This window comes from Pongo abelii, chromosome 3 (assembly GCF_028885655.2).
Source record: "Pongo abelii isolate AG06213 chromosome 3, NHGRI_mPonAbe1-v2.0_pri, whole genome shotgun sequence".
NCBI classification, from domain to species: Eukaryota; Metazoa; Chordata; class Mammalia; order Primates; family Hominidae; genus Pongo; species Pongo abelii.
Genome location: NC_071988.2, coordinates 7,474,163 through 7,497,967, shown reverse-complemented (window position 1 = coordinate 7,497,967; position 23,805 = coordinate 7,474,163). Strand labels below are relative to the sequence as shown.

Sequence of the window (23,805 nt, the reverse complement as noted above, 5' to 3'; positions counted from 1 at the left end):
CACAGCCACAGCCTCACCCACAGCCCCACCCACAGCTCCACTTAAAGCCCCCACCCATAGCTCCAACCACAGCCTCCACCCACAGCCCCAACCCACAGCCCCCACCCACAGCCTCACCCACAGATCCACCCATAGCTCCACCCACATCCCCCACCCACAGCCTCACCCACAGCCCCCATTCACAGCTCCACCCACAGCCCCCACCCAAAGCTCCACCCACAGCCCCCACCCAGGGCTCCACTCACAGCCCCTACCCAGAGCCCCCACCCACAGCCTCCACCCGCAGGCCCCACCAACACCCACAGCCCCACCCATAGCCCCTACCCAGAGTTCCCATGCAGAGCTCCACCCACAGGCGCCACCCACAGCTCTAGGCCCACAGCTCCTGGCCTTTGTACTCCTTGGACTCTTCCCAGCTGTCTCTCTCTCACACAGCACCCTCACTCTCCCCCTCTGTTTCCCTCAGCGTATCACATTATGCAGTTTTATCTTTGACTGTCTCTTGTTTTCTTAGCTCCTGGGTAAGCTCCAGAAGGCAGGTCTCAGTAAGTGTATGTTGAATGCTGGTGTGAGTCCAGAGCCCATGCATAGTGCAGGGTGGAAATGGTGGGCCAGAGGGAGGGGCACTGGGAACCATGGCAGAAGCAGGAAAAGGTAATTCTTGATGGTCCAAGAGCACTGGCCATGGAGAACGATTGATCCAGACCTGAGCCCAGTTTGAAGCGCACATATTTGTAATTTGACCAAGTAACTGAACATCTCTCAGCCTCATTGTCTTCATCTGTAAGGAGAGGGAGAAACACAATTATTTCTTAGATCCCTTTTGGCTCTAAAATACCTTTCCCAATGACCCAGATAAAATCCACGCTGTCAAGAAGTTTACAAGAGTCAGGAAAGCAAATTTCAAATCCCAGCTCTGGCACTAATTTCCCAGACAACTCAAAGGAAGTTACTTAACTCATCTAAACGTAGGTCCCCTCATCTGGAAAATGACCAGGTCGTTCCAGGTGGTGGCTGGACCCTCCATTGGGTCCAACTCTCGGATTCCAATAGAAGTCACATGGATAGAGGCGGATTCAGCCTTGATACGGACTTGAGATCTTTCCCGCATTGTCCTCAGAAAGCTGGATGAGGGACATGAGGCCGTGGCCTGAGCATCTTCTCAGAAACAGGAAGCTCTCGAAGAGTCGCAGCATCTCGCAGGCCCGGCCACTTGGAGCCCGCCGGGAAGGCCGGATCCAGGAGGAAAATGAGAGACCACGTGATTGTGGCAAGATGCACGCTGCTGAAAGTGAATGACATCAGACGAGAGCTGGGCGGTGGCCCCTGGGAAAGCTGGGGCTCACAATTAACTATGATTAACTGTCAGCAGGAAGCGCTCAGGGACCCCAGCCTGGACCAGGGCCTGAGCCCCAAGCCAGGACCTGATGCTGATTGGCCTTGTATGGAAGCCTGGGCCTCTCTGGGTGCCTCATGACAAATTTACAGACGGGATAATGCCACCAGTGTCTGTTGAACACCTGCTGGATGCTGGGTGCTGTGCCAGGGCTGCAAATCTAGGAATGGGCCCTGATTCGATAGAACTCAGCACCTACTGGGAAGGACAAGCCTCAGTCAGATAATCACACAAGCACATATACCCTGTGCTCACTGCCAGGCCAGTGACATGCAGTGAGATACAGGGAAAACACAGACTGCAACCTGGTGCACCCAGGGCTTGAAGGAGGGCTTCTCAGAGGGAGTGATGCCCAAACTGAGAGCTGATGGGTGCAGAGGAGTTGACCAGGCAGAGATTGGGGGCTGGAGGAGGGCGCTCCAGCCATGCACGCAGACACAGGACTCTGGTGTATTTGAAGCATGCACAGGTCGGTCAAGCGACTCTGCCCCTAACATCTCTGCCCCACCCAGAGGATGGAAATGGAAGAGCACCAGATGGGCGTCAGAGGAGCTGGGCTCACATCATGCTTCTGCCACGGTTTTGTTTTTTTTTTATTTGTTTGTTTGTTTGTTTTGAGACAGAGTTTTCTCTTGTTATCCAGGCTGGAGTGCAATGGCATGACCTCGGCTCACCGCAACCTCCGCCTCCTGGGTTCAAGTGATTTTCCTGCCTCAGCCTCCCGAGTAGCTGGGATTACAGGCACCTGCCATCACGCCCGGCTAATTTTTGTATTTTTAGTAAAGATGGGGTTTCACCATGTTGGCCAGGCTGGTCTCGAACTCCTGACCTCAGGTGATCCCACCCACCTCAGCCTCCCAAAGTGCTGGGATTACAGGCGTGAGCCACCACTCCCGGCCACTTCTGCCACTTTTTAACTATGATCATGGAGAAGTCGCTTCACCTCTCCAGGCTGCAGTTTCCTCATCCATCAAAAAGAAGATAATGCTGGGTCTCTAGGGCTGGCAGGTGGATTAAATAAATCACAGTATGGGAAAGGGCTTTGTGAACTGCAAAACTGCACAAATGTGACAAATGGTCATCATCATTTTGGAGTCAACTCCTCCATGTTTCTTTCTGCCACCTCCTTTTCCTTCTAAACTCCCTGCTAAGTAGGGATGGGTGCAGGGGATGGGAGAACTAATCATCACTTATTGGGCATCTTCTATATCCTAGGAACTGAGTAAGTCCTTGACATACATTATTTCATTTTATTCCCATTTTACAGATGAGAACAACTGAGACCCACACAGTATTGGAGTAAGGATTTGAACTGCTGTTCGTGTGTGAGGGGCTTCAATGCATGACCCATATTCACAGGCTGCCTTGCAGTCACTGCAGGACTGTAGGACCCCAGCTCTCCACACCCTTCTATTGTTTTCCATATGCTATTACCATGGCTTCAGCCTTGGGGAGCTCAGGGGCTGGTGAAGCAGGCTGACTCACGGATCTATCGTTGCAATATAGTGTTCTAGTTGGAAGTAGAAAGAAAGAAAACTGAGATGGGTGGGTCTGTGCAGGCTGCGTAGACTGAGAAGGTCCAAGCTTCTTAAGAAGATGACTCCCTCATTGGGCCAAGGGAGGTGTGTCACGGGGCTCACCCATTCATGAAGGAATTACTTGAGCCTGATGCATCCTTGCACATGTCTGTGAATCCCAAAACCTTTGAAATCTCCCTGAGATATACTTGGGAATAATTAGCTGAATACAATTACCTTAGTAGCCAAGTTAACATCCAGGCCCCATGGAGTGGCAGAGCTTTTGAACTGAATTAATCATTGTCATCCAGGCTAATGTTTGTTCTTTGCAGGATTAAAAAAAAATCAACAACCCCCAAGCATGGCTTGACTGGATGCATTTTCTCTCCCAAAGGACAAAGCAAGAAGTAAATGATTTGAGTAGCAGCATGGGGTTTTACAATAGATATAAGACAGAACTACATTATTAGGCTGTGTGTACATTTAAAAAAGTGTTTCCATGCCTTCAAATTAAGTCATGGATCTCTAACTGGTATATCCTGGCTGTCCCACATACAGACTCCGTGATGACTCCTCTCACCTTGGTTTCATTGTCCAGTAAAATAGGGGTAACAATACTGCCTACCTGTGTTTGTCTGCTAAAGCTGCCATACAAAATACCACAGGCTGGGCAGCTTAAACAGCAGAAATTAATCTTACAGTTCTGGAAGCTGGAAGTCCAGGATAAGGGTGCCAGCAGGTTTCATTTCCTCTGAGGCCTCACTCCTTGGCTTGCAGATGGCTGCCTTCTTGCTGCTCTTCACAAGGCCGTTCCTCTGCACACAGGCCCCTGATGTCTCTCCATGCATCCTACTCTCCTCTTCTTACAAGGACACCAGTCAGATTGGATTTGAGTCCACTCTAATGTCCCTACTTTACCTTAATCACCTCTTGAAAGGCCCTGTCTCCAAATATGGTTGCATTCAGAGACACTGGGAATAGGGACCTCCACATAGGAATTTGGAGGAACACCATTCAATCCATCACACTACCTGGAAGGGCTGTGCGATAGACTGAAAATGCTCCCCACAAAGATGCCACGTCCTAATCCTCATAACCTGTGCCTGTGTCACCTTACAGGGCAAAAGGGACTTTGCAGATGTGATTTAGGTAAGGATCACGATGTGGGAAGATTCTCCTGGATTATCCAGGTGGGCCCAATGGAATCACAAGGCTCCCTCCTGCCAACGAGCAGGTAGTAGGGTCGGAGAAGCAGTAGGAGATGTAGCTGCAGGAGCAGAGGTGGGAGTGCCGCAAGGAGGTGCCAGCAATCAGGGAACCTGGGAAGCCTCCAGAACCTAAAAAGGCAAAGAACAGAGCTCCTCTGTGGGCTCCAGAAGGAGGAGACACAGCCGGTTTACTCTCAGCCCCTGAGGTTCACTTTGGACTTCCACCCTCCAGAACTGTGAGAGAATGAAGGTGTGTTGTTTGGACTCACTCCATTTGTAGTGATTGTTACTGCAGTGGTGAGTCCCTGATATGCGTAGTTGTGAGGATTACACAAGGAGCACATGCCAAGTGCCTGAAACAGTCATTGGCAGAGAAGACACACTCAGTAGGGCTCAGCTCTGCTGGCCATGGCCCAGCCACAGCAATCCCAGTGATAATGGGCAGTTTGGGTGGAGGGTCCATCGGCAGGAGCTGCAGAATTTCCCCTTTCACATTGATGCTTCCTGCCCCATTTGTCAGGGTGAAGTCAAGGTCCCAGAGGGTTGAGGACCCTGGGAGCTTCACAAGCTTCAAAGTTGGAGGAGGCCGTGTTCAGCCCTTATGTAAGGTCTTTCATTTTTTCATATTTTCAGTAACCCTTTTCTGAACATCAGCCTGGCCCTGCTCAGAGGGCTGGTGCTCTCCTGGTCCCTCTGCCTCTGTCTTTGTGTGGCCTTCTTCTCTGTGTGTACCTGGTCTCCTGGCAGCAGAGAGTAAATGGACAATGTCAAGCTGTACCATCAGTATCAGGACATAGGAAAGCAGGGAGGCGCAGGGGGCCAGAGGAGGTCTTTAAGTAGCACAGACTGGATGGCTTTAATCAGCAGAAGTGTATTCTTTTACAGTTCAGGAGGGGAGGCCAGAAGGCCAAAATCAAGATGTTGGTACAATTGGTTCTCCTGGAAGCTCTGAGAGAGAAGTCCCCTGCCTCTCTCCCAGTTTCCAGTGGTCTCAGGCAATCTGTGCTATGCCATGGGCTGTTAGATGCATCACTTCACACGCTACCTCTGTCCTTATGTGGCCTTCTCTGTGTCTACCTGTGTCTCTTTTCTATCTTTTTTTTTTTTTTTTTTTTTTGAGACGGAATCTCACTCTGTTGCCTACGCTGGAGTGCAATGGCGCGATCTCGGCTCACTGCAAGCTCCACCTCCTGGGTTCACACCATTCTTCTGCCTTGGCCTCCGGAGTAGCTGGGACTATAGGCACCCGCCACCACACCTGGCTATTTTTTTTGTATTTTTAGTAGAGATGGGGTTTCACCGTGTTAGCCAGGATGGTCTCGATCTCCTGACCTCATGATCTACCTGCCTTGGCCTCCTAAAGTGCTAGGATTACAGGTGTGAGCCACCGTGCCTGGCCTGTTTTCCCTCTTCATATAAAGACACCAGTCACTGGATTTAGGGCTCATCCTAATCCAGGACAACTTCTGTTAACTTAGATGCAAGACAGAACTACCTTACTAGCAAAGTAGTAGTTTTCCGGCAAAGACACTATTTGCTGGCACATATAGACACACACTTTCCTGCAAAGACAGTATTTCTAAATAAGATCACATTCTTAGGTACCTGGGTAGACATGAATTTTGCAACCCTTGACAATATCCCAGGAGGAGATTGCAACTGAGCTGTGTCCTGAAACTTGGGTCAGAGTTCAGTAGGGAAAAGGATGTGCCATCCAGAGATAAGGCCAGGGAAAGACTGAGGCACCCGGAGCACCCAAGATGGTCTGGCCTGGCTGGGCCACAGGGCGCAGAGGGTCAAGCCTACTGGCCAGATCGGGAAATGTCTGAAGGCCTTTGGAGTCTGGCCATTGGATCAGTGCTTTCTAAACACTTGACCCTAATGGGCCTGGGGCATGTGACAACTGTGCTTCCATCTAAAATTGTGTCTTTGTGACTCTTCTGGGCTAGAATGGCTCCCTCTGCCTCCCCTCTCGTGCATGTATGATGGTAGCACTTGGCGGTTATCGTTGTTGACCTTAGTTGTCAGATTTTAACGTTGACAAGCACATCTCAGTGTTCACTTTTCATCTCTGAGATTATATTGGAACATCAAATCTGGAGTCTCACACCAGCACCATAGGTACCACAGGGCCATTAGGATTTATGTAGAGAAGGGACAGGGTCAGATTTGTGCTTTGTAAGGATATTTGAATCATATTAAAAAAGAAATGCAAGCTTGCACGTGGATGGTGTAATAAATGGTAAGTTTCCTGAAATGTGAATAACATAATTTTTAAAAATCAAATCAGAACAAGCATGGTGGCTCACGCCTGTAATCCCAGCACTTTGGGAGGCCGAGGCGGGTGGATCACTTGAGGTCAGGAGTTTGAGACCAGCATGGTGATACGCCGTCTCTACTAAAAATACAAAAATTAGTCAGGTGTGGTTGTGCACGCCTGTAATCCCCGCTACTTGGGAAGCTGAGGCATGAGAATCACTGGAATTCGGGAGGCGGAGGTTGCAATGAGCCAAGATCATGCCATTGCAGTCCAACCTGGGTGACAAAGCGAGACTCTATCTCAAAAAATAATAATTAATTAATTAATTTAAAAATCAAATCAGATCTTTATTATAAGCATGTTCCTCAGATTATTACTGCCTACTTTAGAATTCTGGGAACCCTAATTTATTCCTAATTTTTTTTTTCATTTCCCCACCCACAGAGGGAGAACATTGATCTAGAGACCAACATGAGAGTAGGTCTTACCTCTACCAGTGTTTGACCTTTGACAAATCACAAGGAGGAACCAGACATATCACTGACCCTCTGTAAATAGTTCTCTCTTTATCAGTAAAATAGGAGTATCTATACCTATCTCTAAGAGTTGTGTCAAGATTGTGACATATGGAGTGCCTCCCCAGCACCTGGTAACAAATAGCCACACTGCACATGGCTAAATCCACATAACACACTTCAGATTGTCCCTGACACACAACCAACACTCAATAAAGTTTAGCTGTTAATACTGTCAGTACTGCTATTAACACTGAAGCATCGTGTTGGGGGCTGCTGTTTGTACTTGGTCCCCACCTCCACAGGAAGCAGGAGACAGAAGGGAGAAAGAAGTAATGTTTAATGAGTAGAGATGATGTGTTGTCATTTCTTAATTGTCACTCAGTTTCTAGGAGAATGATCCATGCCAATACAATGACAGATTCTAAGCATCCTATCCCACATCAGCTTGCTGATGGATGGATGCCAAGTCCCATTCAAATTGGCTAAGGCATAGGTCAACAGCCAAGGTGAAGCCCTCCCATTCCTCCCCAGCCCCCAGTAAATGCCTTTGGTTATCTTTCCCCAGTGCCTGTTCTGTTGGCTCAACCTCCTACTGAAATGTCTTTGCCCCACTCTGTTATTATTAACAATCGTGCCTTTCCATGTGCCTGGCCCTGTGCTGGTTGCTGTCATAAGAACCATCTCATCCAATCCTCACTGTAGCCATTAGAGAGGGCATTATTATTCAACTTATAAGTGAGGAAGCTAATGTTCATTGTCTTAGTCCATTCTCATGTTGTTATAAAGAAATACTGGAGACTGGGTTGTTTATAAAGAAAAGAGGTTTCATTGACTCATGGTTCTGAAGGCGGTACAGGAAGCATGGCAGCATCTGCTTGGATTCTTGGGAGGCCTCAGGAAACTTACGATCACGGCAGAAGGCAAAGTGGAAGCAGGCCCGTCTTACATGGCAGGAGCAAGAGAGACAGTGGGGGAGGTGCTACACACTTTTAAACAACCACAACTCACTATCATGACAATAGCACCAAGGGGATGGTGCTAAACCATTCAGGAGAAACCACCCCCATGATCCAATCACCTCCTACCAGGCCCCACCTCCCACACTGGGGATTACAATTCGACATGAGATTTGGGCGGGAACACAGATCCAAACCCTATCACTCACCCAGGGCAGGGTTCTCCTGTCTGCATGGCCAGCAAGAGGCAGACTCAGGACTGGATCTCAAGTCTCTCTTCTCTGTCCTTTGCTACCTCCCTCTCCCTCTTGCATGCATATGGATAGCATATTCCCTTCACTAGTTATAAAATAGCCGCAGATTTTTACTTCACTTAGTCTAGCTTTCCCCTTCAGGTTTTTGTATTTCTCTTTACTGCTGCATAAGATTGCCAGCATAGAATATTGAGAAGCCCCCTGCCAAGAGACACATGCAGAAACGTCCTGGTGGCCCTGCTTTGCAGTCTGTGCATGGGAACCTCTGGATCAGAGCCATTTCTATGCTGTTTTTTAAAATATCCCAGCTGACATTTTATGCTTTGTTTTATTTGAGGGCTGGGGAATAATTCAAGAGCAGCACTGGGTTTTATAGCCCTGCATGCATACTTTCCATCAAAGTGTCATTTTGCCCAACTCTGAAATTATGGGCCTGTCCTCAGAAAACATCATCACCGCCTTCCCATCCATGCAATGCTCCTGATGCCCTTTCTGAACGTTCAAACCCATTTTCAACAGGATGACGCGCTGGAGCTGAGATACGATCAATGTGAAAAATAGAGCTGGAGGAAATGGTCCTGAAACCGGCTAAACTAAAGGCTCTGCTAAGATGCTTTACCCATAAAATGCTATTCTTATTAAATCCCAAGTGATTCACATTCTCCATCTCCTCCACGCAGCTTTGCAGGCATCTGCCCAGCAGTCTCCTGTGAAAGAGACCTAATTTGCTAAAGGCTCAAGAATCTGCCAGTCTGCCTCTGAGTTCTCCCTAGCTCCTTTTGAAAGAGCAATGACAGTCCCATCACTGTGACTTATTTCAGCACTTCTTCCCCACTGCACTGGGACTGTGTGAAGTGCTGAACAAATGTCATCTCATTGTACACTCAGCAACAGTGAGATGGCTGCTGCTGTTCCCATTTCCCAAATGAGGAAAACAAGGTTGAGAGTAAGTGGCCCAAGATCATATAGCTAGAGAATTAGTTTTCTATTGTTGTGCAACTAATTACCACTAACTTAACAACTTAAAATAACTCACATTTATTTTCTCTCCATTTCCGTGGCCCAGGAGTCCAGGTGGGCTTAACTGGATCATCTGCATAGGATCTCACAAAGCTACAATCCACATGCCCACCGGGCTGCACTCCTTTCTGGAACATGGGGTGGGGTCCTCTCCCAGGCTCTTGTGGTTGTTGGCAGATTTCAGCTCTTGTGGCTGCAGGACTGAGGTCCCGTTTTCTTGCTACATATAGGCCAGCAGTCACTCTCCCTCCCAGGGACACCTGCATTCCCCACCGTGTGGCTGGCTCCCACACGGCAGCTCGTGTCTTGAGCTCTCACTCCAGTCTGCCAAGACAGAGTCATATAATGTAACATAATCCTGGGACTGCCATCCCACCAACTTTGCCCTGTAACATAACCGAATTAAGGGGGTGGCACCCATCACCTTTGTCAGCTTCCATGACTAGAACCATGTCACAGGCCAGATCATTTATTCTGTCATCCTCCTACTTCCTCATCTGCAAAATGAGAACTTGCTCAGTAGATGGTACACAGCTGGCCTTTTCTTGCTATTCAGATGTCAACCCAATGTCACCTCTTCTTAAAGGTCTTCCTGAGCATCTACCAAAACGAGGGTCCCTCTATTAGTCTTTTTTCTAGACTCTGGTTTGCCTTCTTCACCTGCCACAACTTACAGTCCTGCCATTGATTAATGTGCCTTCTGGCCTGCTCTCCTCCTAGAATGCAAGCTCCATTCAGTTGGGTCTGTCTTGTTGATGACTTGTCCTTCATGACCGCAAAGGGGACACCCTGCAAATGCTTGAGATTCCACTCTGTGCGAAGAACCAGCACAGAAGCAATGTGTGTTATGTATCAGGTATTTAATCCACACAGCAAAGGAAACTGAGGCAGAGGCAGGGATCATGCAGATAGTCAAAAGTGAGGCTGGAGTTGGAACCCAGACTGTCTAGCTCATGGTCTGAACTCTCCCAAACAGAACAGCCCCTTTCCTTGGCTCTGTGGGGTCTAGGGACCAAGCTGGCCACATCTGTGCCCCATTCTGTTCTCAGGATATGAGACACTATGCGCCAGTGCAATGTGGATGTGGGGGCGTGGCCAGGTGCTGGGCTTGTCCAAGGCCATGCTGTGGTTAGCGGGGCCCTAGCTGCCCTTTGAGGTTTGCCCTCCCCTCTATCAGCTCTCCTTCCACTGTGCCATTTGTGTTAGCTTCCGGGGACTGCCACAGCAAATTACTGCAAAATTGGTGGCTTAAAACAATACAAATTTATTCTCTCGTAATTCCGGCCAAAAGCCCAAAATCAAAGTGGAGTCATGGCTGTGCTTCCTCTGGAGGTTCAGGAGAGAATCCGCCCCTGGCCTGTTCCAGCTCCAGGTGGCTCCAGGCGTTTCTGGTTCATGGCTGCATCACTCCAGTCTCTGCTTCCATCTCCCCATGGCCGCCTTCTCTCCTGTGCCTGCATCCAAATCCCTCCCCCTACTTTCCTCCTATAAAGACATGAGTCTTTAGAGTCCTCCCTAAATCCAGGATGATTCATCTTGAGATCCTTAAGTACTTCTGCAAAGACTCCATTTCCATATAGGGTCCCATTCTGAAGTTCTGGGTGGACATGAATTTTGAAGGGACACCATTCAACCCAGTATGCCAGATCACATCTTCTTGGGTCTGTCATCCCACCCTCACCTCACCTGTGTCCTGACTCTAACTCTATCTGTAGGCTGTGGCCCTTGTAGGCATTTTGTAGCTCACATTCCCTGGGCCACAGCCACCTCCTCCCTGGTCCCCACACCACACATTAAATCATCTCAGTCCCGGTGATACCTTAAGAGATAAGCTTGAACATTTGCTGCTGTGTTTTCATTCTTGACATGTATTTTATTATCTCTTTTCTCATCTTTTGTTGAGAAACCCTGCTGGGAGCCACCCTGGGCAGGGACCAAGCATTTGCTGACTTCATCCACAAGCACTTGACTCTAGGTCTTCTGCCTTTTGTTTTAATTTTATAAGTTCTCAAGTTCATCCCTCCCATGTGGCTCCCTATGGGTCTCTGCAATAATCTCTTTGTTCACAGTGGAGACTTTGTGACCTCGGCAGCAGGGGCCCACGTACTCAATGCTCCTCGGTACTCATGGGCTTGAAAAGTCACAATGAAAATAAAAATTTAAATGTATAGGTTGAGCGCTTCTTTCATCCCCAAACCCGTAGACATTGCATTGCATTACTACAAATTACCACAGTGTGTTTTCAGGTAGAATTAATATTTGATAAACTCAGGAGCAGTTGCTCTTTATTTTGAAGAAAGCTATCATTAGTCTCAGTAGATTTGACATTTGTTATAAATGAGTGAAAATTTATGCATTTGTAAAATCTATGGTTTTAATTCAGAGCTTCACCAAGTGTATACATGTCAATAATAGGTAAGCTGGGGTTGAAGTTGTTGTTCTCTCACTTTCATTCCTCCATCCTTATACTCAGTGGTGTTTCACGTGTGTCTACCACTGTGCCAGGCACTGTGCTAGGTACAGGCATGTGGACATAAAGAAAGCAAAGCCTTAGCCTTCAAAATGTTTCACTTGGAATTGAGAGGCCTTTTGCTGTAATGGTGATGTAGAGCAGAACTTTCCAGAAACTCCTCAGCCCAGATTTTGCCCCATGTGGGTCACTATGTTACCCTTAAAAGAGATCAGCAAACTTTCTCCATAAAGGGCAGATAATCAACACTTTAGGCTTTGACGACCACATTAATCTCTGTTGCATGCTCCTCTGTGTGTCCGTGGGTGTGTATATGTGTATATGTTGTTTTGTTTTTACAGTGCTTTAAAGATGTTAAAGTGATTCTTAGCTCCCAGGCCATACAAAAACTGGCCCAGGGCTGGATTTGGCCAAGAGCCATAGTTTGCCCATCTCTGACCACGACAACTTCCAAACCCTCATTGAGCTCGAGTGGATGCCATGACACCTGCAGGGAGCCCTGGCGAGATGGCTCAACTACCTCAGGGTGGGCAGGTGCCTCCCCTTGCTGGTGCTGATCACATGCTTAGTGAGCAGTCACTGCTGTTACCATTACAGCTGGAGCTGAAAGGCTAAAAATGAAGAATATTCAGGAAAAAATATTCAAACAATCTACTTGCACTTCCAGGAAAGAGAAGAGGTGATAAGAACACAGGTGTCCCATTATCTTACCCATTATTCTCCCACTGCCTGTCTGAGGCTTCAGGTCAGGGAGAGGTGAGCAGCCTGGGTGTTCCAGCATTTGTCCTGATGTGGTGCTTGTCGATGTGCTCATCTGTGGGCTCAGGAACCACATTGCCAGCTTCTTTGTTTTCTTTTACAGAGACATCAAGCCAGACAATATCCTGCTGGATGAACATGGTAAGCCTGCTACTAATCCTTTACGGGGACTCTCAGTGGAAAGTTTGAGGCACTGGGAAATGGTGCGGGGGTGGGGGTTGGGTCTTGCTGAGTTGGACATTAGCATTGGCTAGAAACCTTCTCTTGTTTCAATCCTGGTGGATGAACATCTGTGTAAATTTCTGGTCCATGTCCTGTCGTGGTAAGTTGAATCAAAGTTATTTAAAGTGTTTGCATCTGAAGTCATTGCTGTTCATATCCCTGTGTGAGGAGGACAGGGCCGCCGTGAGGATGAGCATGGGGTCCGGGGTTCCAACCCCAGCTCCCTCACCTATGAACGTGTGGCTTCAGAAGTCACCCACCTCTCTGAGCCTCAGTGTAATTTTCTGTAAAATAGAGAAAAGTCACCTCCCTTGCAGGGTGATCATGGGGATGAAATGAGAGTACACACTCATTTCTAGCAAGCAGAGCTTAATACTTGATAATCCACTAAGCATTTACTCATCTATCGGCTATGTCAGATGATTTCTTTTATGTGCACACAGATCTTCTAGGCATCTTCTCAAACTGATCTAGTAAGTCTGAGATGGGACTAGACTCTGCAAAGTCCAGAGTCTGCAAAGCTCCCAGGTGGCTGATGCTGCTGGTCCATGGACCACACTTTGAGTAGCAAGGCACCAAGTCAATGGCTCTCCAACTCTGGTCTTACCAGAATTACCTGGGGGACCTGGTAAAAATCAGAGGTCAGGCCCGGTCCTGCTTCAGCAAGCCTGGGCTCCTGTGTTCTGGATCCTGTGTCCTGTGTTGGGATGGAATGCCCACAAAGTTTAAGAACCATGAGCCTAGGGCTCAGACCAAGAATGCTCAGTGGACTTGACAATCAGTTGCGGCTGATGCCAACAGGAGCCTTACAGCCTTGAAAACTAAATTCACTGGCATTGCTTCAGGGGCCTGTCTCTCAGGGCCTAACATGGGGTTGGCTGGAGGGAGCAGGTGGGGATTCTTCTGAAGTAGGGATTCTCATCCCTGCTGAGGCCTTCAGGGATGAATGTGTCACGTTTTCTATGCAGCTCCCCCGCCCTCCTTCCCCACCTCTGCAGGCTGAGGTCATGGTTCTATCTCAGAGCTCCTCTCGAACCTTCCATGCGCCAGCAGCATAGCTTGGGGCATCCTAACCTCATAGTGTGCATCCCTATGTACAGGAGTGGTGGATGGGACCATTTGCATCTCTGCATCAGATGCTGGAACCAGACTAAGTGCTTTGGGGGGTGGTAGGATTGAACTCACTGTGCTCCTGAATGGAAGGTCAGCAGCAGCCCCAAGATGCCTGGGGCATGGACAGAGCTGAGGATCCAAATCAAGGCTGGAAAGGAAGCAAAAGCAATGTCTCCAGTTTGTATCTAAAAGTCAGGATCTTCAGATGTGGCACTCAGCTGAGCCCCCAGCCAGCTGAATGTCCTTGGGCCAGTGGCTGTACCTCCGTGTCTCAGCCTTCCCAGCAGCGACGCAGAAGTAATTGACCCACCTTGCAGGGTGATGAATGTCTCGTCTTGGGTGAGACTCAAAGGTCAGCCACCCATCACAGTACGCAAGTGCTCGGGAAGGGGTAGATAACTCGCCCTCTTCCTGTCCGCTTTCTCTGCTCAGGGCCAGGCAAGGTCAAATCACAGAAGCAGGGTAAAGAGGAGGTGAGAAAACACAGAGGCTGGTTCTGCTTGGCTGTCTGGAAAGCAGGAGTCTGGAAGCCTGGGTTCCAGGCAGCGTCCTCAAGGCTCTATCCTATTGATTAAGAGAGACTGCTAGGGGGAGACTTCCAGGCCCTGCAAAGCGGTCCAGAAGCAAAATTCAGGCAGAAACATTAATAGCAATAAGCCAGCCATTGCACTGATTAGGAAAAGTGACACAGAGAGTATGGGGGTAACCCAGGACTGCCTGGCTTCATAGTTCTGGCTCCATCCTCACAAACCTTGGCCACAGCTCCCCTGAAGTTGCTGCACAAAAGATACAGGCAGGCGGGCTGCTCCCAGGCAGCCTCCCCTAGGTTTTCTCTTTCCTGCCTTTTGGATTTCCATCCATCCCATTCCACCTCCCTTTCTGCACCCATTCTCAGCCTCCACCTCAGCCTTCCCCACATTCTTTCTGCATCTTGTTCTGCCCCCTTGGGCTCCTCATCTTTTGCCACCCCCTGCTTGGCCTTCACAGTGTCCCAGCCCTGCCTTCTGGCTATGCAGCACCCCACACACTCCCCAAGTGCCCCTGCATCCAGTCTTCTCCCTCTCCAGCCTCCCATTTCATCGAAAAGTCTCTGCTAGCTGGTGGGACAGAGCATTGAACATAATATTTCATACTATGAGGTGAATGGCTGATAACCCTTCCCCACTCCAACACTCAATGAGTGGCTTTGCAGGTGGTACAGAAAAGAAATTTAGGAGCAGGGAATTTCGCTCAGAAAAAGGAGTCTCCTTTCTGGGGAGAGAGGAGAAGGAGAGAAGTCTGTGCCCACGGCCCTCCTTTACCTGCTCTTCTGAGGGGAGCTGATAGGCTTTTTGAGCAGAGCCTGAAGCTGGCCATTCTTGCCTTTGTCTTTCCCTCAGTAAACATCTCTTGAGCACCTGCTGTGTGCCAAGTTCTGGTTAACAGAATGATGAACAAGGCAAACAGGGTCCCAATGCTGGTGGGTTTCATGGTGTTGGGGAGAGTGTGGGGAAGCTCAGGAGAGGTCGGGGGCAAAGGGGAGAGGGAAAGGTGTGTGCAGGGGTTGTCTTAGAGGCAGCCCCATGACAGTGGGATCCTGAAGGCCTGACAAGGCCAAACAGAGGAAGGTGCCTGGATGGACAAGTGGTAGAGACAGTGGGGCAGAACTGCAGAAACAAGAGGGAAATGGCTGTTTGAGGAATACAACAGCAGTTTATTTTGTAGGTTTATAACATTTAAAGTGAATCTTATGCCTTCAAACCCTTCACTATGAAACATGACCTAGCCATAAGATGAGCAGGACAGTATGTGTTCCTAAATGAGTCCTAAGGGCACCCCATTCGTGCTGGCATCTCCTTGCACCTTTTGTAAACTGCATGACAAAACCTTTTACAAACCAATAACTGTGTATTGCTATTTCAAGAGTTCCATCATTGGTTGCATTGAATACCTTCTCAGAGAACAAATTGGTCAGTTATGTTTCAAATGAAATATAAACGTAATTAAATAAATGCATTAAAATTTTATTAATGATGTCCAAGATCTGCTAGTTACACAGAATCCAAGCATCTCTCACAAGCTTCTCTGCTTCCCTAGTGTCTGCCTTTCTTTCTGATCTTTCAGGGTTTTATGTCTTAGAATGGACACTTTAATTCTGCTCTGAGATTTGAGGTCTCTGAGCCAGCTGCAAAAGCAGAGAGATACCACGCATTGAGGTAAAATAGAGTGAAAGAAGATACAGCATCTCAGAACAAGGCAGGGAAAAGAGCTGAGTGCGTTTTAGGCTGAGGATCATGAGATCAAGACAATGGGGAATTTAAAGACATGGAGGGAGGGGGGAAGCAATTGTATTGATTTTCTGTTGGTACAATAAAGCTGGGTAATGAACCACATAGCTTAAATGGCATAAACAAAAAACATCCCGTTAGCTCACAGCATCCTGGGGTTGAGGGGCTCTAGGCTGGGCTTGGCTGATCTTGGCTAGGTTTGCTCCTAAGACCAAGGTTGGGTAGGCAGGACTGTTGATGTTGGCTAAACCCTCTGCCCAGCCACTCAAGCCTCCACCTGCGTCGTGTTTGCCACCAATGCAGGAGACAAAGCGAGTCACTTGGCCAAACCTAGAGTCAGAGAGACTAGACACTGCAAAGGCACATGGCAATGGGGTGATCCAGAGAGGGGTGAAGAATTGAGGCCATTAATGCAGTTGCCTACCACGAGGATGATGGAAGAGGCCAGTGGAAATGGAATGGATGGAGCCACAGGCACAGGCCGGTGGGTTAGTGCTTTCCACACGGGAGGTGGACTTCCCCAAAGGTGGGCAAGGAGAGAAGAGTGAGAGACAGAAAGAAAGAGGCTATATTTTGCCCTTAAGTGCCATTGAGGGCCCTGGTTCAAAGGTCATTTATGATGACAATAAAGAATGTAGTCCTCGTCCTCTTTGGGAAGTGGTTCGCTTGTTGCACACCTGCCATGATCAGGCATTGTGTCCAGTGACCACAGAAGGCAGAGTCCCTGTGGTCGAGGACCTCATGGTCTGGGGTGGCTGTTCTCTGTCCTGGTGGCACATCACCTGGGTCCCAAGACCTCACCTCGAGAAGCTCTCATTTGATTCCTCTTACGGGACAGAGTGCTGAGTAGTGGGATCGTTTACAGTTGCCAGGTGGATCTAATCTGCAACCAAGGCTGTGGGAGGAGTGGAAATGTAAACAGTTGATGATGACCCGTTGGGGTCAAGGCCAGGACAGAGCAAGCATGGGGCTGTGGGGCAGCAGAAGGTCACTGAGGCCAGGAGAGTAGTGCAGGAGGGCTTCCTGGAGGAATGGACATGTACATTGGATTCTGAAGCATGCCAGAGGTCAGTAGAGCCTTTGAGGGATGGCATTCCAGAGGTACACATTCATTTCTTGTGGCCGTGGGATGGGTACAGTGGGGTTCAGAAACCTAACCTGGATCTTCAGCAGCTGGCAATGCAGCAGCCACGTGGTCAGAGTGGATTTGTTTTCTTTATTTAATATTCCATGTCTTGTATTTTCTGTCTTCTGAAGCTTTGGCCTCTGGAGCCTTGCTAAGCTGATGGACTGCCCTGCCCAGGGCTGGCCAATCCTAGAGCTGGTAAACAACCTGCCCCAAGGCACACTTTTCAGATGCCAACCAACCAATCCAGAGCCATACCCCCAACACCTCCTTTATCCGCTCTTCTAGGAATTTTATGTTCCGGGCCCCTCTTCACCTCCCCTAATTCCCCTAGGTATCAGACAACTAGAGACAGCCCCTAAAACCCAGAGCCCACTGAAATTACTCAGACTAGTCAATCATAAGTCTGCTAACCTTGCCTCACCCATTCCTTACCATGGAAACCACAATAAAGGCTCTGGCCCACATTTCCCCACGCCCCATCCTCCTGAGTGGCCCTGATGCTTCCCTGTCTCCCTTGCCCATGACATAGCCTGCCCCTTATTCTTGGGAACTGTAACAAACTATCAGTCATCTCCTGATCTGGTGGCCTTATTGTACCTCAAATTTTCTAGTAATACACTGTATTTTATAACACTCATTAACTGAACTCGTTTCAAAGAATTGCCTTTCCATCTGTTGCTAACATATTTGTTGATAAATGTGATGAGTGCTCCCCAAAATGGCCATGGCCAGCCATGTTGACACCCACTTTTCTCTTGTCAAAGCATTGTATGTGCTACCCCCAGCATGCCAGGAGGAAGAGACTCCAGGAAATTAAAAAATTGGGCATGTACTGCTTATGAAGCATCAGATGTGAGGACTGTAGCAGTTGAGAAGGAAGGGAGAGGAAGCCAGTCATACAAGTTGGAAGGCTGAGATGTTTCTGTTAAGCCTGAGGAGCCAGTGGTGGATGTCTTGGAACCATATGGGTCCCAAGACTGTAAGGATAAGCACATAGTAATGCACTTTAAAGCTGTTCTACGTGTCTTGAGGAAGATTGTGGTGAGATTATTTCCAGCAAGCTGCCAGAAATGGGGTTTCTGCTGCAGCACTGTGCCAGGGGAGGGTATTAAAGTCCTAAAGACATGGTATGTGAGACACTGAGGACACCAGCAAATAGCCCCTGTATTTTCTAGGGCTACCATAACAAAGCCCCACAGCTAACAGGCTTAAGCAACAGAAACGTATTGTCTCACAGTTCTAGAGGCTGGAAGTTCAGGATCATGGTGTCAGCATGGCCCTGCTTCCTCTGAAGTGGGTGGGAAAGGCTCTGCTCCGGGGCCCTCTTCTAGCTCTGGCAGCTTCTTGGCTTGTGGCGGCATAACTCTGCTCTTCACGTGGCATTTTCCCTGTGTGCATGTCGGCGTCCAAATTTCTCCTTTTGATAAGGACAGCCATCATACTGAATTTGGGGCCCACCCCATTGCAATATGACTTCATCATAATGTGTGTATATAAGCAAGTATTAGTTATCCCTCAATCAACTGTAATACACTTGCATACAAATCAATCCCACATGAATATCGACCAGTACTGAAAATCCTTAACATTACATAGTACATTCATTCATTCACTAGACATAGCACATTTCAGTCAAATCCACCCTCATCAACATGGATATCCCCTTCCATATTTTGGTCTCTTAATGTACCAACCTCCGAGAAATCATCATCCCACTCAGGCGTGTTACCCTCCTCGCTCCGGGCCCATGACACTTGGGGGCATAATGACCTCATCATCTGTGATGACCCTATTTCCAGATAAGGCCACATTCTATGGTAATGGGAATTTAGACTTTGGTATGTGAATTTTGGAGGAAAAGGGGCTCAATTAAATTCATAACTGCCTGTGTTCTCTGTATGCGATTTTTTTTTGTTTTTTTTTTTGAGATGGAGTCTCGTTCTGTCACCCAGGCTGGAGCACAGTGGTGCCATCTCGGCTCACTGCAAGCTCCATCTCCCGGGTTCACGCCATTCTCCGGCCTCAGCCTCCTGAGTAGCTGGGACTACAGGTGCCTACCACCACACCTGGCTAAGTTTTTGTATTTTTAGTAGAGACAGGGTTTCACCATGTTAGCCAGGATGGTCTCGATCTCCTGATGTCGTGATCCACCCATCTCGGCCTCCCAAAGTGGGGATTTTCACAAATAAGAAATAGGCTAGGATGTGTGTGAGACCTAATAAAGGCTTCCTAGCCCAGGACTCAGACAGAGGCAGATTCACCACCGAGATCCCCAACCCTGCCTGTGTGGATTCAGGGACTGCCCAAGTCAGACCAAGAGCTTGGAGGACCAGGAGAGAGGTCACATTCCTGGTAAGAGGAACCTGAGCAAAGCCAAGCTAAGTAGGGCCAGTTTGCTCACCCTAAATTCACCCTTCACATCATCACTTCACCTCCCTTGGTGAAGGAGTTCTATGGTCTGAATGTTTGTGTCTTCACAAAATTCAGAGGTTGAAATTGTAATCCCCAAGGTGATGGTGTTAGGAGGTGGGGCTGTGTTAGTCCATTCTCACACTGCTATGAAGAACTACCTGAGACTGGGTAATTTATGAAGAAAAGAGGTTTAATTGACTCACAATTGCACAGGCTGTTCAGGAGGCATGGCTAGGGAGGCCTCAGGAAACTTATAATCATGGCAGAAGGTGAAGGGGAAGCAAGCACATGGCCGGCAGGAGTCAGGGAAAGTGCTACACGCTTTTATAAACAACCAGATCTTGTGAGAACTAATTCATTATTATGAGAACAGCAAAAGGGAAATCCACCCTTAGGATCCAATCACCTCCCACCAGGACCCTCTTCCAACACTGGGGATTACAATTAGACATGAGATTTGGGCAGGAACACAGACACACACCATATTGTTTCACCTCCAGCCCCTCCCAAATATCATGTTCTTCTCACATTTCAAAATACAATCATGCCTTTCCAACAGTCCTCCAAAGTCTTTACTCATTTGAGCATTAACTCAAAAGTCCAAAGTCTCATCTGAGACAATACCAGTACCTTCCACCTATGAGCCTGTAAAATCAAAAACAAGTTAGTTACTTCCAAGATACAATGGGCATTACAGAAATTGGGTAAATACAACTGTTCCAAAAGGGAGAGACCAGCTAAAACAAAGGGGCCTCATGCAAGTCCAAAACCCAGCAGGGCAGTCATTAAATCTTAAAGCTCCAAAATAATCTTTGACTCCATATCTCACATCCAGGCCACACTGATGCAAGGGGTGGGTTCCCAAGGCCTTGGGCATCTCTGCCTCTGTTGCTTTGCATGGTACAGCCCCCTCAGCTGCCTTCACAGGTTGGCATTGAGTGATTGTGGCTTTTTTACGTGCACGGTGCGAGCTGTTGGAGGGTATACCATTCTGGGGGTTGGATAATGGTGGGCCCTCTTCTCACAGATCTACTAGGCAGTGCCCCAGTGGGGACTTTCTGTGGGGGCTCCAACCCCACATTTCCCCTTCACACTTCCCTAGTAGAAGTTCTCAATGAGGGCTCCACCCCTGCAGCAGACTTCTACCTGGACACCCAGACATTGCCATACATTCTCTGAAATCTAGGTGGAGGCTCCCGAGCCTCATCTCTTACCCTCTGAACACCCACAGGTTTAACACCACATGGAAACTGCCAAGGCTTATGGCTTGCACCCTTTGGAGCAGTGGCCTGAGATGTATCTAAGGCCTTCTAGCTATGGCTGGAGCTGGAGTGGCTGGGATGCAGGGAGCAGTGTCTCGAGGTTAGTCAGGGCAGCAGGGCCCTGGACCTGGCAGCAAAACCAGTTTTTCCTTTTAGGCCTCCAGGCCTATGATGGGAGGCACTGCTGCAAAGCTCTCTGGAATGACTTTGAGGCATTTTCCCCATTGTCTCGGCTATTAACCTTCAGCTCCCTTTTACTCATGCAAATTCCTGCAGCCAGCTTTAATTCCTCCCAAGACAATGGGTTTTTCTTTTCTACCACATGGCCAGGCTGTATTTTCCAAACTTTTACATTCTGCCTCCCATTTAAATATAAGTTCCATTTCCAGTTCACTTTTTTACTCATAAATATAAACATAGGCTGTTAGAGGCAGCCAAGCCACATCTTGAACACTTTGCTGCTTAGCAATTTCTTCTACCAGATGCTGTAAATCATCACTCTCAAGTTCAAAATTCCACGTATCTCTAGGGCCTCCAACCTCTTTGCTAACACATAACAAAAGCTACCTTTGCTCCAGTTCACAGTAGGTTCCTCATCTCCATCTGACACCACCTCAGCCTGGACTTCATTGTTCATATCACTCTGCATTTTGGTCACAATTTAACAAGTTTCTAGGAAGTTTCAAATTTTCCCTCATCTTCCTGTCTTCATCTGAGCCCTCCACACTCTTCCAACCTCTGCCAGTTACCCAGTTCCAAAGTCGCTTACACATTTTCAGGCGTCATTATAGCAATGTCCCACTACTGGTACCAATTTTCTATATCAGTTTGTTGTCACACTGCTATGAAGAACTACCTGAGACTGGGTAATTTATGAAGAAGAGGTTTAATTGACTCACAGTTCCACAGGCTGTACAGGAGTCATGGCTGGGGAGGCCTCAGGGAACTTATAATCATGGCAGAAGGTGAAGGGGAAGTAAGCAGGTCTTCACATGGCTGGCAGGAGTTTGGGGTGTGGGGGAGAAGTGCTACACACTTTTATAAACAGATCTTGTGGGAAGTCACTCACTAGTACAAAAACAGCCAGGGGAAAATCCAACCCCATGATCCAATCACCTCCCACCAGGTCCCTCTTCCAACACTGGTGATTACAATTGTCCCTCTTCCAACACTGATGATTACAATCAGACATGAGATTTGGGTGGGAACACAGACCTAAACCATGTCAGAGGCTTTTGAGAGGTGATTAGGTCGTGAGGGTAGAACCTTCATGAATGGGATAAGTGCCCTTATTAAAGGGACCCCAGAAAGTTCCCTCACCCTTTCCACCATGTGAGAACACAGCAAGAAGTTGCCACCTCTGAACCAGGAAGCAGGCCCTCCACAGACACCAAATCTGTCAGGGCCTTGATCTTGGACTTCCCAGCCTCCAGAACTGTGAGAAACACATGTCTGTTGTTAATCAGTCTATGACATTCTGTTACAGCAGCCCAAACGGGCTGAGATGGGGAGTGAAGGGCTGGAAAGAAGCTAATAAGGTACTTGGGACAAATCCTTCTGGTATTGTTTGGATCTGTGTCCTCCCCCAAATCTCATGTCAAATTGTAATCTCCAATGTTGGAGGTGGGGCCTGGTGGGAGTTGATGAGAGCCTGGGGGTGTTCTCATGAATGAGTGAGTTCTTGTGAGCTCTGGTTGTTTAAATGCATGTAGAGCCTTCCCCCGTCTCTCTTCCTCCTGCTTCATCCATGTGACTTGTCTGCCTCCCCTTCATCTTCCACCATGATTGTACATTTTCTGAGGCCTCTCCAGAAGCCAAGGAGGTGCCACTATGCTTGCTGCACAGCCTGTAGAACCATGAGCCACCAGTTAAACAGCTTTTCATTGTAAATTACCTAGACTCAGGTATCCTTTTATAGCAACGCAAGAACAAACTAATGCACTCTCCTCGTGGAAATTGAAAGTGAAGGACAGTCCTTCCCTGCTGTATTGCTACTAACACTAGGTCCAATTCCAGCTCGGCCTGGTAAGAATAATCTTAATTATGCACTGTTCCCAGGACAGTATTTGATACTGATCTGGAGAAACGTGACCTAGCCCCTGTCTTCATGAGGCACACCTGTCTGGAAAAGAGCCCCATATGATGGAATGAGTCAGGAGCAGAGTAGAGGAAGCAGTAGTCTTGCCACCCCATGACCCAGGGTGGAGGCAGTGCCATCCTTGGGCAGCTGCCTATTCTTAGTTCATTTTACTTGTCAGAGCTTCATTGCCCTCAAGAGAGAATGGCTTAAAGAAGTAGGAAGACAATGGGGCTCAGAGTGAAACCTACCTGGGGCTTGAATTCTGGCTGCAGGAGTTTGCATGAGACAGTCACTTTCTCAACTGTTTACACCACGGATGGGATGACTAGACAATGTTCAGACAGGCCCTGCCCCAGTGAACTCCTCCATCTATTGAGATTGCTCTGCCACCAAAAAGAAGGCCTCTGCTTGCCTTTCATGAATTCTCACCTGAGTGCATCTCATCAGCGGAATCAAAATCTCGGCCAGAACCCTTGCTGCAAGAGAGTTAGAAAGTGCATTTTCCCCCTTCTGGCTCTTGTGATATAGGAGGTAGCAAAGAAAGGAGTGGGAGAGGATGCTAAGTGTGAGAATCTAGTGTCCAGCATGGTACCTCCTGGAGTCATTGCAAGGAGTAGATCATAGTAGGGAAAGCATTGCAAAAACTTCTCCAAAATGTTACTAATTGTGATTAATATGATTCATAAAATCTCATGCTCAATACTGTAAGATAGAAAGGAAGTTTATTAGTCAGGGAGCCTTGGCTCCGCAGCACTAATGAATGTCAAAAGCTACTGGCTTGACATTAAGAATCATGGACATAGAGAAATGGTGGAATAACACTAAAAATTTCTGAGCTCTCTCAAAAGGCTTGGACTGCGTGCTTTCTGTACAGCATCAGCTCAAACTGGGGGCACATGCCTGGCAAGCTTTATGGAATCACAGGACATGGGGGCACCAGAATTAGCTGGGGATGGAAGTGT

At 48.1% G+C, this 23,805-nt stretch overlaps 1 protein-coding gene across 5 annotated transcripts in view; it reads left to right on the top strand.

The window, feature by feature from the left end:
* Positions 1–23,805, top strand: part of STK32B (serine/threonine kinase 32B) — a 435,418-nt gene that overhangs the window by 331,026 nt on the left and 80,587 nt on the right. For all 5 annotated transcript variants that reach the window (NM_001133697.1, XM_024245627.3, XM_024245628.3 and 2 more), the window contains 1 exon segment: positions 12,462–12,499. In NM_001133697.1, the coding sequence (NP_001127169.1) occupies positions 12,462–12,499 (38 nt within the window).